This window comes from Callorhinus ursinus, unplaced genomic scaffold (genome assembly GCF_003265705.2).
Source record: "Callorhinus ursinus isolate GAN/ISIS: 27379988/994484 unplaced genomic scaffold, GSC_fseal_2.0 scaffold100, whole genome shotgun sequence".
Lineage (NCBI taxonomy): Eukaryota > Metazoa > Chordata > Mammalia > Carnivora > Otariidae > Callorhinus > Callorhinus ursinus.
The window spans coordinates 1,535,035-1,555,916 of record NW_027397162.1 but is presented as its reverse complement, the minus strand read 5'-3'; the positions used below and the strand labels follow the sequence as shown (position 1 = coordinate 1,555,916).

General features: G+C 48.6%; 2 protein-coding genes across 5 annotated transcripts in view; one reads left to right on the top strand and one right to left on the bottom strand.

Moving 5' to 3' along the window:
• The first annotated feature begins 15 nt into the window (after nt 1–15).
• Nucleotides 16–7,818, top strand: A1BG (alpha-1-B glycoprotein). Of its 2 annotated transcripts, none has more exons than XM_073889018.1 (8): nt 16–111; nt 3,501–3,536; nt 3,629–3,907; nt 4,633–4,905; nt 5,213–5,506; nt 6,174–6,467; nt 6,965–7,264; nt 7,649–7,818. In XM_073889018.1, exons 3-8 carry the CDS (start codon nt 3,718–3,720, stop codon nt 7,654–7,656), a joined length of 1,359 nt encoding a protein of 452 aa, XP_073745119.1. In that variant the 5' UTR covers nt 16–111; nt 3,501–3,536; nt 3,629–3,717; the 3' UTR covers nt 7,657–7,818. The 2 variants fall into 2 exon arrangements, with proteins under 2 accessions (XP_073745119.1, XP_025704518.1); XM_025848733.2 differs by lacking the exon at nt 16–111 and adding an exon at nt 3,316–3,414.
• Nucleotides 7,819–11,912: 4,094 nt separating this feature from the next.
• ZSCAN22 (zinc finger and SCAN domain containing 22) overlaps nt 11,913–20,882 on the bottom strand; it is a 15,688-nt gene continuing 6,718 nt past the window's right edge. For all 3 annotated transcript variants that reach the window (XM_073888994.1, XM_025848936.2, XM_073888995.1), the window contains exons 2-3: nt 17,781–18,233; nt 11,913–14,850 (exon numbers count right to left, since the gene is read on the bottom strand). In XM_073888994.1, the coding sequence (XP_073745095.1) occupies nt 13,775–14,850; nt 17,781–18,180 (1,476 nt within the window). In that variant the 5' untranslated portion in view covers nt 18,181–18,233 and the 3' untranslated portion in view covers nt 11,913–13,774. The remainder of the gene's footprint in view (nt 14,851–17,780; nt 18,234–20,882) is intronic.

Below are 20,882 nucleotides of genomic sequence, written 5' to 3'. Positions count from 1 at the left end.
CTTCTGGGCAATAGGGCCCAAGGGCCAAAGCAGCCTGCTTTGTATCCAGGACCTGCTGCATGGGCCCCACACAAAACTGCTGTTGAAAACAGATTGGAGCAGCACACTGAGGTATATGTGTTGAGTCCAGGGTGCAGAGGCCTCCTGTATTGTATTTTTATTTTTTAAAGATTTTATTTATTTATTTGAGAGAGAACACACGGCAGGAGAGGGAGACACAGACTCGCCGCTGAGCCGGGACAGGGCTCGATCCCACAACACTAGGATTACGACCTGGGCCAAAGGCAGCTGCTTAACCCACTGAGCCACCCAGGCATCCCATGCAACTCTTGATGTTAGGGTTGTGAGCTCAAGCCCCACGTTGGGTATATAGATTACTTAAAAGTAAAAATAGGGGCGCCTGGGTGGCTCAGTGGGTTAAGCAACTGCCTTCGGCTCAGGTCATGATCCTGGAGTCCCGCGATCGAGTCCCGCATCGGGCTCCCTGCTTGGCGAGGGGCCTGCTTCTCCCTCTGACCCTCCTTGCTCTCATGTACTCTCTCTCTCTCTCATTCTCACTCTCTCAAAATAAATAAATAAATCTTTAAAAAAAAAAAAGTAAAAATAAAAGTCTTTTAAAAAAATTCTCTGTCACCTGTCTTTTCCTCTGGGTGCTTTGTAGCCCTCTGGAAGAAGAGCAGGCAGTGGGCTGGGCATTGGTTCTGGTACTTGTGCTTGGAGGAAGGGGTGTGGATTTAGGATTTCTAGAGTCTGCCTATTTCCTCCTTTTCCTCATTATTCTGACCATTGGGAAGGGGGTCAGGTGTCTTAAATTTTTGTTCATCTGTACCTCTTTGGACCATCAGTCTGGTCCCTTCCTATGATGCATCTTTATTATGGAGTAACATAAAAGTCTGAATGTAGGAAATTTTACCCCAGATCATGTGAACTTGAAAAGCATTTGGGTTACTTTTTATTCTTTTGAGTTTTAAAATGCACAATTTTCACAAGCACTTGCTTTTAAACCAATTAAATAGAGCTCCTCTACAAATCAGTTGTAGCAATACCATCCAGAGATAGAGAAAATACCTCACATTTATAACACACATAGATACATGTACACAAGATGCAAACAAAATTTAGCCTTTGTTTCACTATTATTTGTGCAGAGGACATTAAAGACCCAATTTCCAAATATCCCCTTTTTATTAAATCTAATTGTAAGATAGCATTATAATTTATGGATCCATTTATTAGTTATTTTCCATTTCCAGTTAGAACATGGCCGGTTGTGTGCAAAGATACCAAAAGCTGTAGCAACAAACAAACCAAATAAAGCCCAGAGTACCTCTGGGATTGCTGTTCTTCCCCAAAAGTTGGGGACTTCACTGACTCAACCAAATGGCTTCCGAGTTTCTGGTTACTTAGTCTTATAGTTGGCTTTCTTTAATTGTGCACACACAAAAAACTAATTCAGACATGTCAAAAGAACCCCGCTGGGGCCGTCTGAGACTCCAGTTATCCTTACCTTTTCCCATTGAAGTAAGCACTTGCAAGTATAGGCTCTGTATATATGTACAGATAGCCTGCCTGAATTTCCCATAAGGGTTTATTGGTTTTCTGGGTGGTGTTTTCGCTTTTGAAGCACAGTTCCCCATTCCTTTTAGTTTTGGTTTTATTTTTAGAGCAAGGCTTGAATAAGATCTAAGGATATTAAGAGTGGTGTATCGGGGGGGTGCTGCTTGTGAGCGTTACTTCTAAATGGCCGTAATACACTCTGTGTCTCGGTTTCTCCTTGTAAGGTCTAGGACCATTGAGGGGCTCAGAACACCGCATGATCAATCCTTATGTGTGCGTCCGTGGATGAGCCAATCATTAATCACCTTATGAGATGGGAAATTCCTGTGGGACTGCTGCATGTCTGAGGAATATCTTCAGACATTTCCGCTAGGCTTTCATTCACCTGAAAGCACCATTTAACTCGAAGGAGCAAGCGTCCCTTCTCTTTGGAGCTGAGTTATTCACTCTTTCATATCTCTATCGAGAAAATTTACTCAAGCCTTATATATTAATAACATCCATTAGTATAATGCCAAATTAAAACAACCAACCCATCAACTTCGCCCCCTCCCAGGTTGTTCCCACCTAAAGGATATTACCGGTAACCTTTAACAGTTCAAATAAAAATCAGGACTGTTCACTCAAATTGAAGAGGTCCAGATATCAGGACCTCACCAGATACACCTGTGAGGTGCTGAGGAGCTGGAGGGGCACAGAGGGCCCATGCTCGTGCCAAGCGCTGAGTTCTAGATGATCCCCAGGTGTTCTCAGGCAAGTTGCTCTGATATCCTGTTGACTATGCCAAGAAATGATGCAAAATGAACAAACCCTTTAAAAATTTTTAAAGAGAAAGGAAAAGAGTTTTATTCGAGCCCAAGTTAGGGCAGGTGTCCAGGACACAGTCTGCAGAAAGAAGAGAGTGCTCTGGGGAAGGAACATGTGGCTCCGGGATATATATGTTTTTTACAAAAAGACTTACGGGGCACCTGGGTGGCTCAGTCAGTTAAGTGTCTGCCTTTGGCTCAGGCCTGATCCCAGGGGCCTGGGATGGAGCCCAGAGTGCCCTCAGCGGGGAGCCTGCTTCTCCCTCTGCCTCTCCCCCACTGGTGTGTGCTCTCTCTCTCTCTCAATCTTTCTCTTAAATAAGTAAACAAAATCTTTTAAAAAATGAGTTACAAATCATCATGATGAAGGACATTCCTGAAAGTTTCAGACTTTATCTTATGTTTTTAGTTGTGCAAGTCTGTATGACTTTAAATCTTATGGGACCCAGGGAAGGTTTTTGTTTTTCTTATCTTTGCGTTTGGAATGCTCCTTTTTTGTTCTTGTTGTTTTAATGAAGCAGACAAACAGTGTGTGCTCGGGGCAGAAGTACAGCCCATGGCTTTGAGGTTTTGTGTGGTCATTTTGATCTTAGTAAATGTTCTCTGGGAGCCCTGGAGCAGGGCCGACAAACATTAAAAATTGAAAATTTCCCTGATCAGTTAGTATTTATTACATTATTTTAATTTAATTTTCATTTTAAAATTGTATTTCTCATATTTTAAGTCATTTCACTTGCTAATGTTGTTTGCTATTTTATTATATTATTTTTTAATTATCATTTTTATTATTTATTGCTTAGTTTATTAATTACACATAATTATTGATTATGGTTATTGATGAGGCTCCCAAAGGCCTTGGAGTTTTGCCCTTTGTCCCCATCCCCTGCAGGCCCCCCCTTCTGGGAAGGATAAATAATAGGGAAGAGGTCATTGCCCCTTGCTGCCCCTTTGCCGCCCTCGCCCTTGCTTGGGCTTTATCACCCCAGACACTCACCGACTGGAGCAAGGCTGGCCATCATGTCCATACTTGGGGCCTTCCTGATGCTCTGGGGTGAGGTTGCTGGGGCTGGAGTCCCTTGGGGGCGGGAGGGAGGAGGAGGCATAGGAATGGGGACCTCACAGGTGCCGTCTCTACAGGTCTCTCACTGGGCCCAGCAACCGAGGGAGCCATAGGTGAGTCTGGGTTGGGTCTTGGGGGAAGGTGGGCTTCTGCAGAGGTGAGCCCCTGTCCTGGGGCCCAGCATTGACCTCCACCTGCCACACAGTATTCGAGACCCGGCCGAACCTGTGGGCAGAGGCCGAATCGTTGCTGGAGCCCTGGGCCAACTTGACACTGACATGCCAGGCCCGCCTGATGACCCCGGATTTTGAGCTGTTCAAGGATGGGGTAACCCAGGAACTTGTGCACCTTGATTTACCTGCCATGGAGCACCAGTTCCCGCTAGGAGCAGTGACAAGTGACACCCGAGGCCTCTACCGCTGCCGCTCTGGCTTGAACAGCGGATGGACCCAGTTGAGCAACCTCCTGGAGGTGACTGGAGCAGGTGAGCAGGGGCTTTAACGGAGCCACGAGACAGTGGGGAGAGGGCTGCTGGAGAGGCCTGACTTCCTCCGTTCCTCCTCACTCTCCTGGTCCTATTTTTCTGACATGGGGGTGTGGGTGGCTGGGGTGGGGGGGGTCCCTGAGCAGCTAGGTGGCCTTTGGCAAGTCATTTGACATCTCTGATCCTGTTTCCTCATCTGTAAAATAAGGATGATGTTTGCACTGATCCCAGAAGGTTGTGAGGAATAAATGACTGAATCCCCAGAAGGTGCTTGGGAAAAGCCTAGCACATTCCCCTTAACATATCTTCTTCTTGTTTAATGCCCCTGTCCCCTCCTGTCCCTGCCCCCCTTTCCTTTATAATTGTCTTCCATTTCCCTGGCTCCCTCATATTTCCTTCCTTCCTTCCTTCCTTCCTTCCTTCTTTCTCTCTCTCTTTCTTTCTTTCAGATTTATTTATTTTAGAGAGAGAGAGAGCGCTGCGTGTGGGGGAGGAGCAGAGGGAGAGGGAGAGAGAATCCTTAAGCAGACTCCCCACTGAGCACAGAGCCCCCCCCCCCCCCCCGATCATGACCTGAGCCAAATCAGGAGTCCGAAGCTCAACTGACTGAGCCGCCCAGGCTCCGCTCCTTCCCATTTTCATGAGTGTGGAGATCGTAGTCTGGCTCGGTCTTGCACGTCTCCCAAGTCATTCAGAATGACCCATCAAACCTGCTCCACCCACAGAGTCCCTACCCCCACCTTTGCTCTCAACTGAGCCTGTGTCCTGGATCACACCGGGTCTGAAGATGAAACTGCTATGCCGTGGGGGATTTCGTGGTGTGACCTTCCTCCTGAGGCGGGAAGGCGATGATCAGTTTTTAGATGTGGCTGAGGCCCCTAAAGATGCAGAGGCTACCTTCTCAGTCCATCAGCCTGGCAATTACAGCTGCAGCTACAGGACCCACGAAGCGGGTGCACCCTCTGAGCCCAGTGCTACTGTGACAGTGGAGGAGCTGGGTGAGTGTGTTGACCATCCCAGAGGGCTCCCTGGGGTAGGAGGTTCCTGGAGGACAGAGCTGCATTTACCTTGATCCCCAACCCTGAATACCCTCGCCCAGGACTAGGTCTGGGGAACAGTGGTCACACAGTTGGGTGGATCACAGCTGACCTGAACACTGACACTGCAGCAGCTCGGGGGTGGGGAGGTGGGGGGGTGGTGGGTGGGAGTCTGGGGAAGGGCCTGGCTGACCATAGCTTTCTCAGAAACAGTCCCACAGCGGGGTTATCCAAGACTCTAGCCCCAGCGACCCTCCCTGACTTGCAGAAGCACCGTTGCCACCCACGCTGAGTTTCCTGGGAGAGTCTGCAGGTGTCCTGCCCCGGGGCGCCGGCGCAAACCTCCTTTGCGTGGCGCCCCTGAGCGGCGTGGAATTCCAGCTGCGGCAGGGCGAGGAGGAGCTGCTGGTACCCAGGAGCTCCAGCAGCCCAGACAGCATCTCCTTTCACCTGAACGCGGTGGCTCTGGGAAACGGCGGTCTCTACACCTGCCGCTATCGGCTGCGTGCCAAGCAAACCTGGTCCTCTAACAGTGCACCTGCCGAGCTGCTGCTGAGCGACGGTAAGCCTCGCAGCCACAGGCTGGGACATGGGCATGGGGCTGGGAGGGCGACAGTGCTCTGCTCCCCGGGCGGGGAGCGGGAGGAGGGACCCAGGGAAGGGTTCCCCGGAATTGCAGGGCTCTGGTTGGAGCCCAATCCCAACTCATCCGCCCGGCCTCAGTTTCCCCAACTGAGAATGGGACAATGAGCTCAGCATCCCCAAGGCTCCAATAAGAATAACTGGGTCAACACGCAAGTCTGGCACAGGCCGTGCAGGCGCCCGCCACCTGCCGGGGGTCCCCTCCTGTTTCCCGGGTCTGGGTGGGCACCCGAGGCCTGTTTGTTGAAGGGAACAGGCTGGCGCTGTTGAAGGGAGCCAGGCCTGTTGCAGGGCCTGCCAAGGACTGGGAGCGACGACCCCAAGAGAGGATCCCGGCCAGCTGCAACCGCATGCCTTGGGCTTGGTGACAAAACTCGACGCCTTCCCCACGTCTGTTTTTATGGACAAACTAATAAAGAATATAGTTTTGGACTGTATGTGAGGGATCCGGTAAGCTCTGGAGGGTGGTACAGTTTTAAGCGGAGGGGGGCCGGCGGACTCCTTCAGGCAGAAGGCGCGAGGCTGGATCGCATGTGAGGCCCAAGCCTTCCCCTCCGCGCCCGGGTCAGCCAGTGTCCTCCCCACAGAGACGCTTCCCGCGCCGGAGCTCTCGGCCCACCCCGCGACTCTGCGCCCCGCGCCCGGCACGCTGGTGCAGCTGCGGTGCCGGGCTCCCCGGGCCGGCCTGCGCTTCGCCCTGGTGCGCGAGGACGCCAAGCGCCGAGTGCTCCGTGTCCTGAGCCCCGCGGGGACAGAGGCCACCTTCGAGCTGCCGCACGTCTCGGTGGTGGACTCCGCCAACTACAGCTGCGTCTATGTGGACACGGCGCCACCCTTCAAGGGCTCGGCGCCCAGCGCGCACCTGGAGCTGCGCGTAGACGGTGAGCGGGCGGGGGCTCCCAGCCGTGAGCAAATGAGGGTGCCCAAGGGAAGTGCACCGGGCCTTGGTCCTGCCCTCACAGCAAACCCTTCGGGCCAATGGAATTTCGGCTGCCGATGGTCTGGGGGCACCTCGCATTTGCCTTATTTCCTGTGCTCTCTGCCGGGAACACCGTTTCCCTTGGCCATTTCTTCCTTTCCCACACCTGTCCCGAGGCCCTGACTGCCAAATGCTGGGTACTCCAGGGAGTCTAGAGCAGGCCCGGGTCTAGGGAACTTGCGAGGTCTTGGGGGAGGAGGGTGACGGAGGGTAAGAGGAGGAACCCTGTTCAGGACCAGGAAAAGGAGGAAAGGTGTGTGAGGACAAAGGGTAGCATCCTGGAGGGATGGAGCAGCCAGCCGGCCTGGGTTTAGTGGGAGGCAGGAAGGCGGAGGGGGCCTGGGGCAGCTACTACGTGAGGGGAGGGCCTCACTTGACTGGCCCGGCTGCTCCGCCCAGGATCCCCTCCCAGGCCACGGCTCTGGCCCCTGTCGAGTGGGGTGGTGGTTCCCGGCCGTGATGCGGTCCTGCGCTGCGACAGCCAGGTGCCCAGCGTCATGCCCACGGTCATCTTCGAGCTGCTGCGGGCAGACGAAGAGGAGCCTTCAACCAAGCTCTGGTCCAGCCACGCTTCAGCAGACCTTGTACTGACCTATGTGGGGCCCCAGCATGCCGGCAACTACAGCTGCCGATACCGCTTATGGTCACCCAAACCCTTCGTGTCTGAGCTCAGCGACCCGGTGGAGCTCCAGGTGGCAGGTGAGCCTTTCCTCTGGTTCCGTGAGCTGGGTTCCTCTTTCTGGCCTTTGCCCAGATTGTGCCCTCTACCAGGACGGGCCCCTTCCTTGCACCTCCTCCCAGCACCTTGGTTAGTGTGCCTAGTCTGCTGGGGTTATGAGGGAAATTACAGGCAGGGAGAGGACACATGCAAAGGCCCTGGAGCAGATTGTGGTTTGGTCAGGTAGACACCTGGACAGAGGCCTAGGTGTGTGTGGGGGGGGGGACGGGGGGGGTCTTGGCTGGCAGCTGATCAAGCTACTTCCTTCCTGAGGGGCCTTAGTGAGGTCTGCCCTGATTTCACCAGGGAGGAGGACACATGATGCCCCCTTCCCCTAACATTTCTCTTTTGTCAAATTTGTCTAGGAAGTTGATCCAGCTGCAGACTCAGGCTGCTAATGGTATCTTTGGCAAATAGTTTCTCCAGTCTGGCTCTGATCCCTCATGCTGCAGCTAGAGGCTGGACTCCCCCTGAAAGTGCTGAACTGTCCCTCATTCCTCCTGGAAATTAATAAAAATGTGAAGAGACTTTAAAAGGTGTCCTTGGCTAATGGCAGCCCTGGTGCAGGGGGCTGTCCTTCCAGGGCTGAGGGAAGTGGGCTGGGATCTTGTGTCCTAAAGGTGGACGGGCTCTGGGTTGGATCCTGAGGGTACAGGGGCCAAGGATTGGCTACTTAGGGCCACATTTTTCAAGATTGCCTTTTGCTTTCTTCAAGCTGCCTCCTACTCCCCAGGCACCTCTGCTTGGTCCCCAGCAGGTCTGGATAGATAGCTCTCCAGACATACCCAACCCCACCTTGATCAAATTGGTCCCCACACTGGGAGGCACTTCAGAGAGGCTGCATTTTGTAGTTTTGTTTTCTGGACTGAGTGGCCACCACCTGGTGGTGCTGGAGTCTGTCCCCAAAGGCTAGGTCTCTCACATTGGGGATTGAAACTGTTGTAGGGTTGGGACTCCTCTTTATTCCTTCCCACTTCCCCACAGATCTAAGGCCCTTTGCCCCACCCAATATCCCGCTGGACATTTCATTGCCCAGTCCACTTAGAGCTTGGCTCTCAAGGTACAGGCATACCAGTAGGTGTGTATCAGCATTATCAACTAATACTTGATAAATTTTGTTTAAGGAATTTGCCTATTTCATCTGATTGGTCTGATTTACTGGTATAGAGTTGTTTACAACATTCCTTTATTCATTTAATGCCTACAGGGTCTGTAGTGATGTCACCTTTTTCATGCTTGATATTGTGTCCCTTCTACCCCACCCCCCACCCACTTCTTCCCCTCTGTCAGTCTAGCTAGGGGTTTATCAATTGTATTATTCTTTTCAAAGAACTAATTAACTTTTGGATTTGTTCATTTTTTCTATGGTCTCTTTTCTACTTTGTGGATCTCTACTTGTATCATTATTATTCTCTTCCTTCTACTTCTGAATTAATTTGTTCTTTTTCACTTTCTTCAGGAAACACAGATCATTGATTTCTTGGGGGTAAACATCAGCTAACAGCTCATTAGACTTAAAAACAAGTCTGTATTAGTTTAAATAACAGGAAATTACTTCTTTGTGGATAAAAAATAATCGGCAGTATTTAAATACTGGCAACTTCATCAGTTATATCCAGTTGGTAGGTGGTGTTTAGTTCTTCTGTATCCTGATTTCCTATCTACTTGTTTTGTTGATTTAAGAAAGAGGAGTGTAGAAGTCTCCAATTATAATTATGAATTTATTATTTTCTTCCAGTTCTATCAGTTTTTGCTTCCTATATTTCAGGGCTTTGTTGTTAGATACATACATATTTAGAATTGTTATGTCTTCTTGGTGGATTGACCTTTATCATTATGTAATGTCCCTCTTTATCCCTGGTAATTTTCCTTGTTCTGAAGTCTACTTGGTATGATATTAAAATAGTCACTCTAGCATTCTTTGGTTAATTTTTGTATTATATATCTTTCTCCACCCTTTTATTTTTTCAATTAATTTTTTTGAGTATAGTTGACATGTTACATTAGTTTCAGGTGTACAACAGGGATTTGACAAGTTTATACATTATGCTATGCTCACAAGTATAGCTACCATCTGTCACCACACAACACTATTACAATGTCATTGACTATATTCCTTATGCTGTGCCTTTTATTCCCGTGACTTATTCATTCCATAACTGGAAAACTGCATCTCCCACTCCCCTTTATTTTTTTATTTTTTTATTTTTTTTAAGATTTTATTTATTTATTTGAGAGAGAGAATGAGATAGAGAGCACGAGAGGGGAGAGGGTCAGAGGGAGAAGCAGACTCCCCGCTGAGCAGGGAGCCCGATGTGGGACTCGATCCCGGGACTCCAGGATCATGACCCGAGCCGAAGGCAGTCGCTTAACCGACTGAGCCACCCAGGCGCCCCTCCCACTCCCCTTTAAAACTTACCTATATCATTATATTTATTTTAAATTTTGTACACTAATGAGATATAATGTATATGCATTAAAATATACAAATCTCAAATATATTACTGAATGAATTTTGATACTCTCCCCTCTTTATGTTGTAGTCATATATACTACATCAACATACATTGAAAACTCTACCAATGTTATAAATCTTGTTTTCAAGTCAGGTATATCTTTTTTTTTTTAACACATGTATATCTTAAAGATCAAATATTTGCAATGTGTTACTCTTTCTTCATTACCAAAGTTCCAATTTTCCTTCTGTTATCACTTCCCTTCTATCAAAACAACCCTTTTCGCCTGCTGGCAAGATTGTTAGTTTTGCATCATTTGAAAATGTTTTTACTTTGCTCCCCTTCTTGATGTGTATTTTCATTGGATATAGAATTTTGGATTGACAGTGTTTTTTTCCCCAGCACTTTAAACATGTTGTTTCTCTGCCTTCTGGCTTTCACTATTTCTGACAAGAAACCCATAATCTTTTGCACTGATCTTTATAGGATGCATAGTTTTTCACAGACTGTTTTCAAAATTTTTAAAATTTGTTTTCAGAAGTTCAATTATGACGTGTCTAGGCATGGATTTCTTTGAGGTTATGCTGTTTTGGGTTCACTGAGCTTTCTGAACCTGTAAATTGAGACCTTTTGCCAAATTTGGTAAGTTTCCAGTAATTATTTCTTCAAATATTCTCTCTGCTATTATTACAAAGAATGTGGTAGCATTTCCAACTACATGTATGGTCTTATCAGTTTCTGTGATTCTGTTCCCTAATAAGGATGTCATGAGCTCTCTGGTTTCAAACTATCACATCTTCCTAATGCATTGTTCCTTTTTATAAACAAAACAAAACAAATAGTGATCCTATGACCCTAATAATGCTTTTCTGTGTCAACATCTATTTTGTTGAAATAATATAGCTCTGTTGTCTTTCTTCAGATTCATGTCTGTCTTGAATATCCTTTGCTATTCCTTTACCCTCAATTTTCCCATTTTAGATGTGTTTCTTCTAAAGAACATATGTCCGGATTTGAAAGAAATCCAATGTTAGTATTTGTCTTACTTAGTTTGTTGAATATAGTTGTGCTTATTGAAATTGCTGACATATTTGGATAGGCTTTCAAATCTCAGTGCTTCCAGTCTCTGGCAGTATAAACTTGGCCACATCCCTTCCTCTATAAAATGGGACGGTCATTCTGCCCTCAGAATGTTGTGAGATGATGTACATAAATTATTTGGCAGACTGAAAAACACATGTAGATCCTTTTTTTTTTTTTATACATGTAGATCCTTAATGATTCCTTTTCCCCCTGACTTCCTCCCCCTTCAGACAAACATGGGAAAACACGTATCTCATGACAAAATGGGTGCTGGAGATGCTCAGAGAACCAGGGGGTAGAGATTCAGCTTTTCAGTACCAAAGGCCAGGAAAGTAGGGGCAGAAAGAGGTGGAGATGGATACTACAAGCCAGTGGCCAGGCCCTGGGTTGGGTGTTAAACAAGGCAGGTCATCTAATTCCTGCTTTACAGATGAGCAGGTCACTGAGGTTCAGGGAAGTCACTTATCCGAGGTCCCAAAAGCAGCCTGGGAGGAGTGGGGCTCTGCAGACTGACTTTAGGCCCACATCTTTCCCCCTGCCTGCAGGCTTGTTGGAGGCCTATGTGATCATTTCACTAGGAATGTGTATCTCTCATCCCTGAGCTTTTTCCTATGTCTGTCAACTTCCTCTGAGTCTCTCAGCCCTGGTCTCACTATGAGTGGCTGTCTGCCTGGGACTTTCTGTATATCTGGGACTTTCTCAGAGATATTGACACAAGATCTCTGTTTCCCTGGGTCTCAACGTTCCTCCTTCCTGTTCCGAACCTCACTCCTTGGTCTGTGTGACTCTGTTTACTTGTGACACAGAGGGAATGAGTTCAAGACACAGGGAGAAACACAGAAATGGTGACAATGAACAGTAAAAAAACAGCATGGTAGGTCAGATGGTTAACATGTGATGGGATCATCAGAGAAAGAGAGGAAGAATGACACCCTGATAGTTAAGAACAGAGGCTGTGACATCCAGTTACAGACATGGACCCTGAAAGACAGCCAGGGATACAGAACTGTGAGAGAAGGTCAGAGAGCACTGACAGCGTGTTGGCAACCACCGAGTCCAGGGAGATTCTGGGGTGATAGAAAGGGCAGACTCAATATGGTAACATTTTATTGAGGCCACTGTATGCCACGCTTGTCTGAGTGCTGGGGCTCTGGGAAAATCAATTGTTCTTGCCCTGCTGGGTGTTGGGGAGACAGCAATGTAGACCTATATCAGGTTGCAGGGTGCAGCATGGTGACTGCCTCCAGGAAGGCATCAGTCACAGTATATTCATTCAACAGACACTGGCCAGAGCCTATTGCATCCTGTGCTATGGATACTGAGAATAAGACATAGCCCCTGCTTTTGGAAGCTCACAGTGTCTTTGGGAAACACAGACTGCAAGCTCTGCAAGGAGTAAATACAACATGGTAGGAAGTTAAAGAGAAGTTAAGGAGGTGTTCTGGAAGCAGAGAAGGCAAGTTGAAGTCTGCTCAAGGAAGTAGGGGAGGCTTTGTTAGGGAGGGATATGTGAAACATGTGGGAGGAAAGACGAGAGGTTTCCAGGCACAGGTACAGAGGCACGTAGGTGGGAAAAATATGGCTTCTTCAGGAACGACAAGTAGTTCCACATGGCTGGTGTGTGGAAGGTGGGGCTACTACAGTAGATGAGGCTGGGGCCAGGTCACAAATGATCATGAATGGCAGGTGAAGGAGTTTGACATATATCCCACAGGGCAGTACTTTGAAACCATTTTTCACATCACTGCACACACAGAAAAATGACAATATTCACACGCACATACAAGGGTACCTGGAGAGGTTATCTGGGGCCAAGACTTATGTCTTGGCATACTTGTAACCCATTCAGAAAGCTTTGCCACAGAAGGTGATGCACTGGAGAGCTTTCCACTATGGAGTGACACAATCAGGTTTGGATTGCAGGAAGAGCCCTCTGGAGGCTGGTGTGGAGAAGAAACAGTGGGGGAGGTCAGGGGAGAGAATGAAGGCAGGGGACCCCAGCTGGAATCTAGATGAGAGGTGATGAGGGCTCAAAGAAGGTGAGAATAGTAAAGACAGATTAGAGGTGAGTTGTTTTTTTTTTTTTTAAGATTTTATTTATTATTCATGAGAGACAGAGAGAGAGAGAGGCAGAGGGAGAAGCAGGCTTCCAAGGAGCAGGGAGCCCGATATGGGACTCGATCCCAGGACCCTGGGATCATGACCTGAGCTGAAGGCAAACGCTTAACCATCTGAGCCACCCAGGTGCCCTAGAGGTGAGTTTTTGATAAAACCAACAGGGCTGATTGCTGGTGCGACACAGAAGGAGAAGGCAAGGAGAAACAGATGCTGGGCAAGCATCATGCCACACCCTTGATTAGGGAGAATGTGAGAGAGACTGAGGGCCTGGAGAAGGCCTCATAGAAGAGAAGAGGCAGCTTCACAGGTTGGCCTTGGAGTTAGACAACAATAGGTGGAGCGAAAGAGTAGGTGTGAAGGCACAGAAGTGGGCATGGGCTGGCATCCCTCCTGGGCTAAGCAGGAGAGGAAAAGGCAAGGAGAGCAGCTACATGGGAACATGAAGCTGGAGCCTTTCTGTCCAGAGCATCTTGGGACCATTGAGTCCCAACAGAAACTTCACCCCAATTGACCTGACTCTGAAGACCAATCCAAGTCCTCAGCTCAGCTGTCTTTTCTCCGAGATGGGCCTGAGTGGGGTATGGAGGGAAGTAGGATTCTTCTGGAAGCTTCTCCAGCTAGCCTGAATAGCTTTGTGTTCATCAGGCGCCTCCCTCTGGGTCTCCAAATGCAGAGTTGTTCCCAGACAGCCCCAGAGTCTGCCCTGAAGCACCTTATCACTTTAGGGTACTATCAATCACTTACCCTGATCTTTGTTCTTTTGGAACTTAGGGTTTCTCTTAGATGTTGAGCCTCTGAGAGGAAGTTGTTCTATGTCCCAAGGGCTTTCTTTGGTTACTGCAGTACTGTAATGTGGATCCTCAGGTGAACCATGAGGGCTGAGCTGCGGCTAAAGGCCTTCCCACAGTCACTGCACTTGTATGGCTTCTCTCCTGTGTGGATCCTCTGGTGCTCAATGAGGGAGGAGCTCTGTGCAAAGGCCTTCGGACAAATCTTACACTGATATGGCTTCTCTCCGGAGTGGATTCTCAGGTGGCGGATTAGAGCTGAGCAGTCACTGAAGGCTCTCCCACAAGCGTCGCACTTGTAGGGCTTCTCCCCAGTGTGGATGCGCTGGTGCTGAGTCAGGTGGGTGCTCTGACTGAAGGCCTTCCCACACTCGTCACACTCATAGGGCCTTTCCCCTGTGTGCACCCGCTGGTGTTGAGTGAGGTGGGTACTGCGGCTGAACGTTTTGCCACATTCCCCGCACTTGTAGGGTTTTTCTCCAGTGTGGATCCTCTGGTGCTGAGTTAGGTGGGTGACCCGGCTGAAGGCCTTCCCACACTCTTTACACTTATGGGGCTTTGCACCCGTGTGGATGACTTGATGCTGGGCCAAGTGAGTGCTCCGACTGAAGGCTTTCCCACACTCACTACAGGTGTAGGGTGTCTTCCGAGAATGGCTCTTCTGGTGTGTCTCGAGGGCTGAGGGGCTCTGGAATGTCTTCCCACATTCACTACACTTGGAAGACTTCCTCCCTGAGTAAATGCACGGAGGCTCTGTCCTATCAACATCCACTGGATCAAATTTCTCTTCTGGTGTCTTCTCTTGTGAAGTGAAATTTGGCCACACATTGGGACTATTCCCCAAGACACCCGATTCACAGCTGGGCTGGTTGGTGGGAACATCCTTGTGAGGCTCTGAAGTTTTCCTGAAATCCATCTCTTGGGGGACAGACTTTGTCCATGTTTCCTCCGAGAGTCCTGCCTGCCTCTCTGAGCTGCCCTCAGGTTCACAAGCATCACCAAAAGTGGGTCCCTGGGAAATACCTCTCATGAGGGTTTCAGTGGCCCTGTCTAATGGCTCTGACTCTTTCAAATCACTCTGCTTGCAGCTTGCCTCTGACAGCTTGGCTCCCGGATCCCATCCTGAAATAATCCAAACCACAGCATCACTACTCTTTCCACACAGGACTCCCCCAACTTGGCCTGGGTCCTGGTCTCACTCTGTAAGGGGAGACAAAGCCACTCCTGACATTTGGCCCCATTTCCAAAGGAAAGTTTCTCATTTGATGTCCTGGATGACACAAGGACATAGGGCTGTCCTCCCACACCACTGAAAACTGGATCACAGGTTTCAATCCTCCCCCTCCCCAAACTCTCCATTCTTCAAGGCTGCTGATTTTGGCTCAAGTGTCAGAAGGAAGACCCCGAGGTTGAACTGAACTGAAACACTGAGAGTGAGAGCAAGTAAGCACGCACAGGGATCTGTCCCTGCCAAGTGCCTGTGTACTCACTCCCCCTGAGCAGGCCCCAGCTCTCGGTGCCTTCCCCCTGGACCTAGACAGCCTACTGAGCATTTTCTGCAGCTGCTCAGTAACTACTGGCTGAATGAGGGAATCAGTTCTAGATGCTGACAACTGTGCAATTTTCTACAGTAGACTCTACCTTGAGCCCTAAGTAGACAACTGCTGCTGAGGGTGAGTGGGTGACACGCCTACCTGGCCTCCCTAAGACCCCGGGAGGCCTGAGGCCCACTCTAAATGGCTGTGAAGGCAGAGTGTGGTTAAAAGGTAGCCAGAGACTGGATTGTGTCTGAGGTAGCAGTGTGCCTGAGCTGACCTTTGAACTGAACTGACCCTTGATGGGTGCACAGGGCACCTGGGGACACTTAAGAGCATCGTGTACTGGACAGATTCCAGGAAGAGATGGGGACAGGCAAACAGCTGCTGCTTGAGTCCACAGTGGGGCCCCAGCTCTGCTACTAGCCAGCTCCAGGGCCTTGGGCAATCTAGCCTTTGTCTGCACCTGCTTCCCCACCTGTACGAGAGGGACACTATACTGCTCGTCTTCCAGGGCTGCTGGTCATTCTTAGGCTCTTGTTATGTGCTAGTCTCCAAGTACAGTTGGTCATTTCCATTGCCTCATTTCAGCTTCAATCCGCTCTCACAAGGACATACTGCAACTACTGTGCCTCACACAAGGAAACTGAGGCCCAGCTGAAGGAAGGTCTTGAGTAACTAACTGGTACAAGATCACACAGTTAGTTAGTGGCCAAGTTGAGATTTCAGCTTTCCTCCTCTAAGCCCACAGATGTCCTCCTAACTCCCCAGCTTCCCCAGCCACATGCTTGGTCCCACACCCCCCTTTCTTCCTCTATTCTAGAAACATCGCACAACCTGCTCTTCCCAGAATGCACTGGTCCATATCATACCACTGAGCCTTCCCCTGCACCACTCCCTCTGCCTGGACTGCTAGCTCCTTCTCCTTGTCTCAGTGCCATATTGCCTTTTCTCTGAAAACCTCGACCTTGCAGGAGAAGGGCGCCACTGCCCCCTCTCCCTGTGCCCGTGACCTCTGCCTGGGCATAGCTGATGAGGCCAAGGGAAGGCACATGACCAACCTCTCCAGAAAGGTCTGTTTCTCAAGGAGCTAAAAAATCGTCCTAACAGCCACAGTTTCCACTGTGTTTAATCTGTGCCAGGCGTTGACATTGAGGTAGGCATATGACTGCAATTCCCATTTTATTGACAGGGTAACAGAGGCACAAGAAAGTCACAGGAGGAAGAGGAGCAGTGGTTGGATCTACCAAGCCTTAATCATATTTCTGTTCCGCCTACCCACAGCACATCTCCTCCCTGGTCCTGGCATACACACACTATCTGCCACTATCAGGCCAGGCCGGGCCAGGCTGGGCCAGGCGGGGCCCTTCTGGGAGAAGCCCTCACTCCCTGCTCTCGACTGTCCTGGGGCTGCAGCCTCCCTGCATCCTATAGGACCTCCCTGGGCTGGGACATTTGTGTTGGTCCCCCGGAGCCACAGTGCCGACTCTGGCTAAGGGCAGGTCTGACTCACCCAGATCCTACAGGGCCAGCAGACGGAGGATTCAGAGGGGACACATGGAGACACCTGGCATTTCTGTCACCCCCACCCCCACAGGCTTCCAGCCCACAGCAGCCCGGTTTTCCTTGCTCATGTTAGTCCCTGGGATCTGGTCAGCCATAAGACAAGCACAAGACCCCAACCAGTTCAGTGGGCCTCAGCCCAGGAACCTTTTAGTGTTCTCCCCTGGGGTTTCCACACTGATAAGACATAAGCCTGGGTTGCTGAGCCAATTTTGTCTCTAAGGATAGAAGCTACTTAAGAGTAAAGCTAGGTGTGCCTGGGTGGCTCAGTTGGTTAAGTGTCTGCCTTCGGCTCGGGTCATGATCTCAGGGCCCTGGGATTGAGTCCCCATTAGGCTACCTGCTCAGTGGTGAGTCTGCTTCTCCCTCTTCCCCTGCCCCTCCCCTCACCCCCGCTTCTGTGCACTCTCTCAAAAAAAAAAAAAAAAAAAAAAAAGAGCAAAGCTAATGTAGGAAAACCCAACTGAGAAACAGAAAAAAAAAAAGTCCTGATACCATCAACTAAGCTCCCGGATATAGCCACAAAGCCTCCCTACTTTTTTTTTTTTTAAAGATTTTATTTATTTATTTGAGAGAGAGAGAATGAGAGATAGAGAGCACGAGAGGGAAGAGGGTCAGAGGGAGAAGCAGACTCCCTGCTGAGCAGGGAGCCCGATGCGGGACTCGATCCCGAGACTCCAGGATCATGACCTGAGCTGAAGGCAGTCGCTTAACCAACTGAGCCACCCAGGCGCCCAAAGCCTCCCTACTTTGCTTCAGTCAGTTTGAACTGGGTTTTTGGTCATTAGCAATCAAAACATATCTGCTTTGTACATTGTGTGAAAGTTTGGGTGAGGTACAAAGGTGACAAGTACATGTGTGAGCGACCCCAAGCCCAAACCCTGCACTCCCCACATTCCAGTCCAGGCTCTGCCCACAGTGTGCTGTGAACAGTTACCAGTCGCTCCCTCTCACCTCTCTTGTCGAGTGCCCGAGTCAGACCTTCCACCAGCATGGCAGCCTCCTCACCACTCTTGGGGAACTGGGCACCCACCCAGGACTGGATCGTGGGGGGCAGTACACCCAGGAACTGCTCCAGCACCAGCAGCTCCAGCATTTGCTCCTTGGAGTGTGCTTCAGGCTGCAGCCACTGGCGGCACAGTTCACGGAGCTGGGCCAGGGCCTCATGTGGGTTGGAAGCCTCCTCATAGCAGAAGCGCCGGAAACGAAGACGTGCAGCCTCGGGGTGGGCAGTGTGGCCAGAGCTAGACTCCTGGATCTCAGAGAGGCTGGCCTCCTCATCCTCCACCTTCACGCGTAGAAAGCCATCCTGTTCCCAGGGCACTGGGTTCAGAGCGTTCTTGGGGATGGCCATCAAGGAGCAGCACAAAAGTGAGGCACAGGATGGCTGGAGTGTTGGAACTGGGTCTGCAGGAATGCCAGAACTTTGTCATCATGTGGAACTTGGGGCTCTGCTCATACCTGTAGAGCAGGGCAGATGCAGACTTGGGGCCTGTAAGATGTAACTCATTCTCACAGAGACACAGATGCTCAAAATAATCAGGTGCTAAGCACCATTATAAACGTTTGCATACGGTAACTCATTTAAAACTTACAAAAACTCAGGAGGTAGGAACTTCCTTTCCATTTTACGGATATGAAAACAGATATAGAGGAGAAGATTTGCTCAAAGTTTCCCAGATACTGAAGGGATGGGGAGTTGCTGAGCTACAAACCAAGGCAGCCTCAGCCCATGGCCAGTCTGCTTACAGTGTTCCTCCCACACAGAACAAGGTCTCCCTCCTATCTCACACACACTCCCCAGCTAGCTACATGGTCATTCCCTCACTTTACTTGCTAATTATTTTGTAGCTTCTGAGATGGATACTTAAATAATTGACATTCAGCCTTTCTTTTCTCTTTTCTAATACATGTACTTAAGGCTATAAATTTCCTTCTAAACACAGCTTTAGCTGCATACCCACAAGTTTGATGCTGCATGTTCATTATCATTTAATGAGTTCAAAATATTTTCTAAATTCTGTTGTGGTTTCTTCCTGATCCATGGGTTTTTTAGAAATCTGGTCTTTCATTTCCAAATAACTGGGGTTTTCTAGTTGTCTTTTTATTGTTGATTTCCAGATTAAGACTGTTGTGCTCAGAAAATGTGCTTTAGTCAATTTTAATCCTTTCAAATTTGCTGAGACTTGGTTTGTGACCCAGGGTACAGTTAATTTTGGTCAGTATTCTGCAAAACTTAAAAATAATGCAAAAAGTTAAAAACAGAAGTACCATATAATCCAGCAATTCCATTTCTGGGCATTTATCCAAAGAAAATAAAAACACTAACACTAGGGGCGCCTGGGTGGCTCAGTCCTTAAGCGTCTGCCTTCGGCTCAGGTAACGATCACAGGGTCCTGGGACCGGGCTCCCTGCTTGGCGGGAAGCCTGCTTCTCCCTCTCCCATTCCCCCTGCTTGTGTTCCCTCTCTCACTGTGTCTCTCTCTGTCTAATAAATAAATAAATCTTTAAAAACAACAACAAAAAATACTAACACTAAAGTGAAAAGATATATTCATCCCTATATTCACTGCAGCATTATTTATAATAACCAAGATATGGAAGCAACCTAACTCTCCATCAATAGATGAATGGATAAAGAAAATGTAGCCCATATATATATTGGAATATTACTCAGCCATAAAAAAGAATAAAATCTTGCCATTTATTTTATTTTTTTTTAAGATTTTATTTATTTATTTGAGAGAGAGAGAAGGAGAGATAGAGAGCATGAGAGGGAAGAGGGTCAGAGGGAGAAGCAGACCCCCCGCTGAGCAGGGAGCCTGATGTGGGACTCGATCCCGGGACTCCAGGATCATGACCCGAGCCAAAGGCAGTCGCTTCACCAACTGAGCCACCCAGGCGCCCAAATCTTGCCATTTATGACAACATGGATGGACCCTGAGTGTATTATGCTAAGTGAAATAAGTTAGACAGAGAAAGATACCATTTCATTTCACTTACACGTGGAATCTAAAAAACAAACAAATGGACATACAAAACAAAACTAGGTTCATAGGTACAGGGAACAGACTGACGGCTGCCAGAGGAGAAGGAGGTTTGGGACTGGGTGAAAGGGATTAAGAGGTACAAACTTTCAGTTATAAGACAAATAGGTTATGGGGAGGTAATGTATAACACACAGAATATAAAGATATTGTATTAACTTTGTATGGTAAGAAATGGTAACTAGACTTATTGTGATCATTTTGTACTGCATATAACTGTTGAATCACTATGTTGTACAGCTAAAACCAAAATAATATTGTGTAAACTATACTTTAATTAAAAAAAAATGCAAAGCCTTCCTGGATAAGTGATGAAAGACAAAGTAGATAAAGAACTTCATCAAAATTAAAAACTTTCATGATTTGAAGGATACCACCAAGAAAGCAAAAAGGCAACCCACGACATGGCAGGAAATATTTGCAAATTATATATCTGATAAAGAACCCGTATCTAAGTAACTCCATAATAAAAAGACAAATAATCCAGTTAAAGAATGGGCAAAGGTTTTGACTAGACAATTCTTCGAAGAAGATATACAAAGAGCCAACGGGCGACATGAAAGATGCTCAACGTCATGGCTACCAGAGAAATGCAAATCAAACCATGATATACCGCTTCACAGCTGCTAAGACGGCTACAATAGAAAAGAGGTAACAAAGATTGGTTGGCACTTGAGCCGTGGCCCTGGGCACAGGGAGAAGCAAACGTTAGTAAGATAAGACCCCAATGCTGAAGCCTTTCAGGGGCAGCTGGCAACTTCTGGCAAAACTGGGTTCTAGCCCCTAACCCCACCATGAAGCTCACGTGGACCTCCTGTCACCTTGTCCTTGCCATTATCCCCAGGCCCCATCTTTTCAGCCTTTGTCCCTGTTATTCTCGTGTTCTCAGGTCTCTCTCTGCACCTAATTTCTCGCAGTCCTCCAAACTGCTCGTTACCTGCCCTCTCCTCCAAGCGCGGCCCGAGCGCTTGGGAGCAAGCTAAGTACCCCGAGCGCCCTGCGTCTCCCT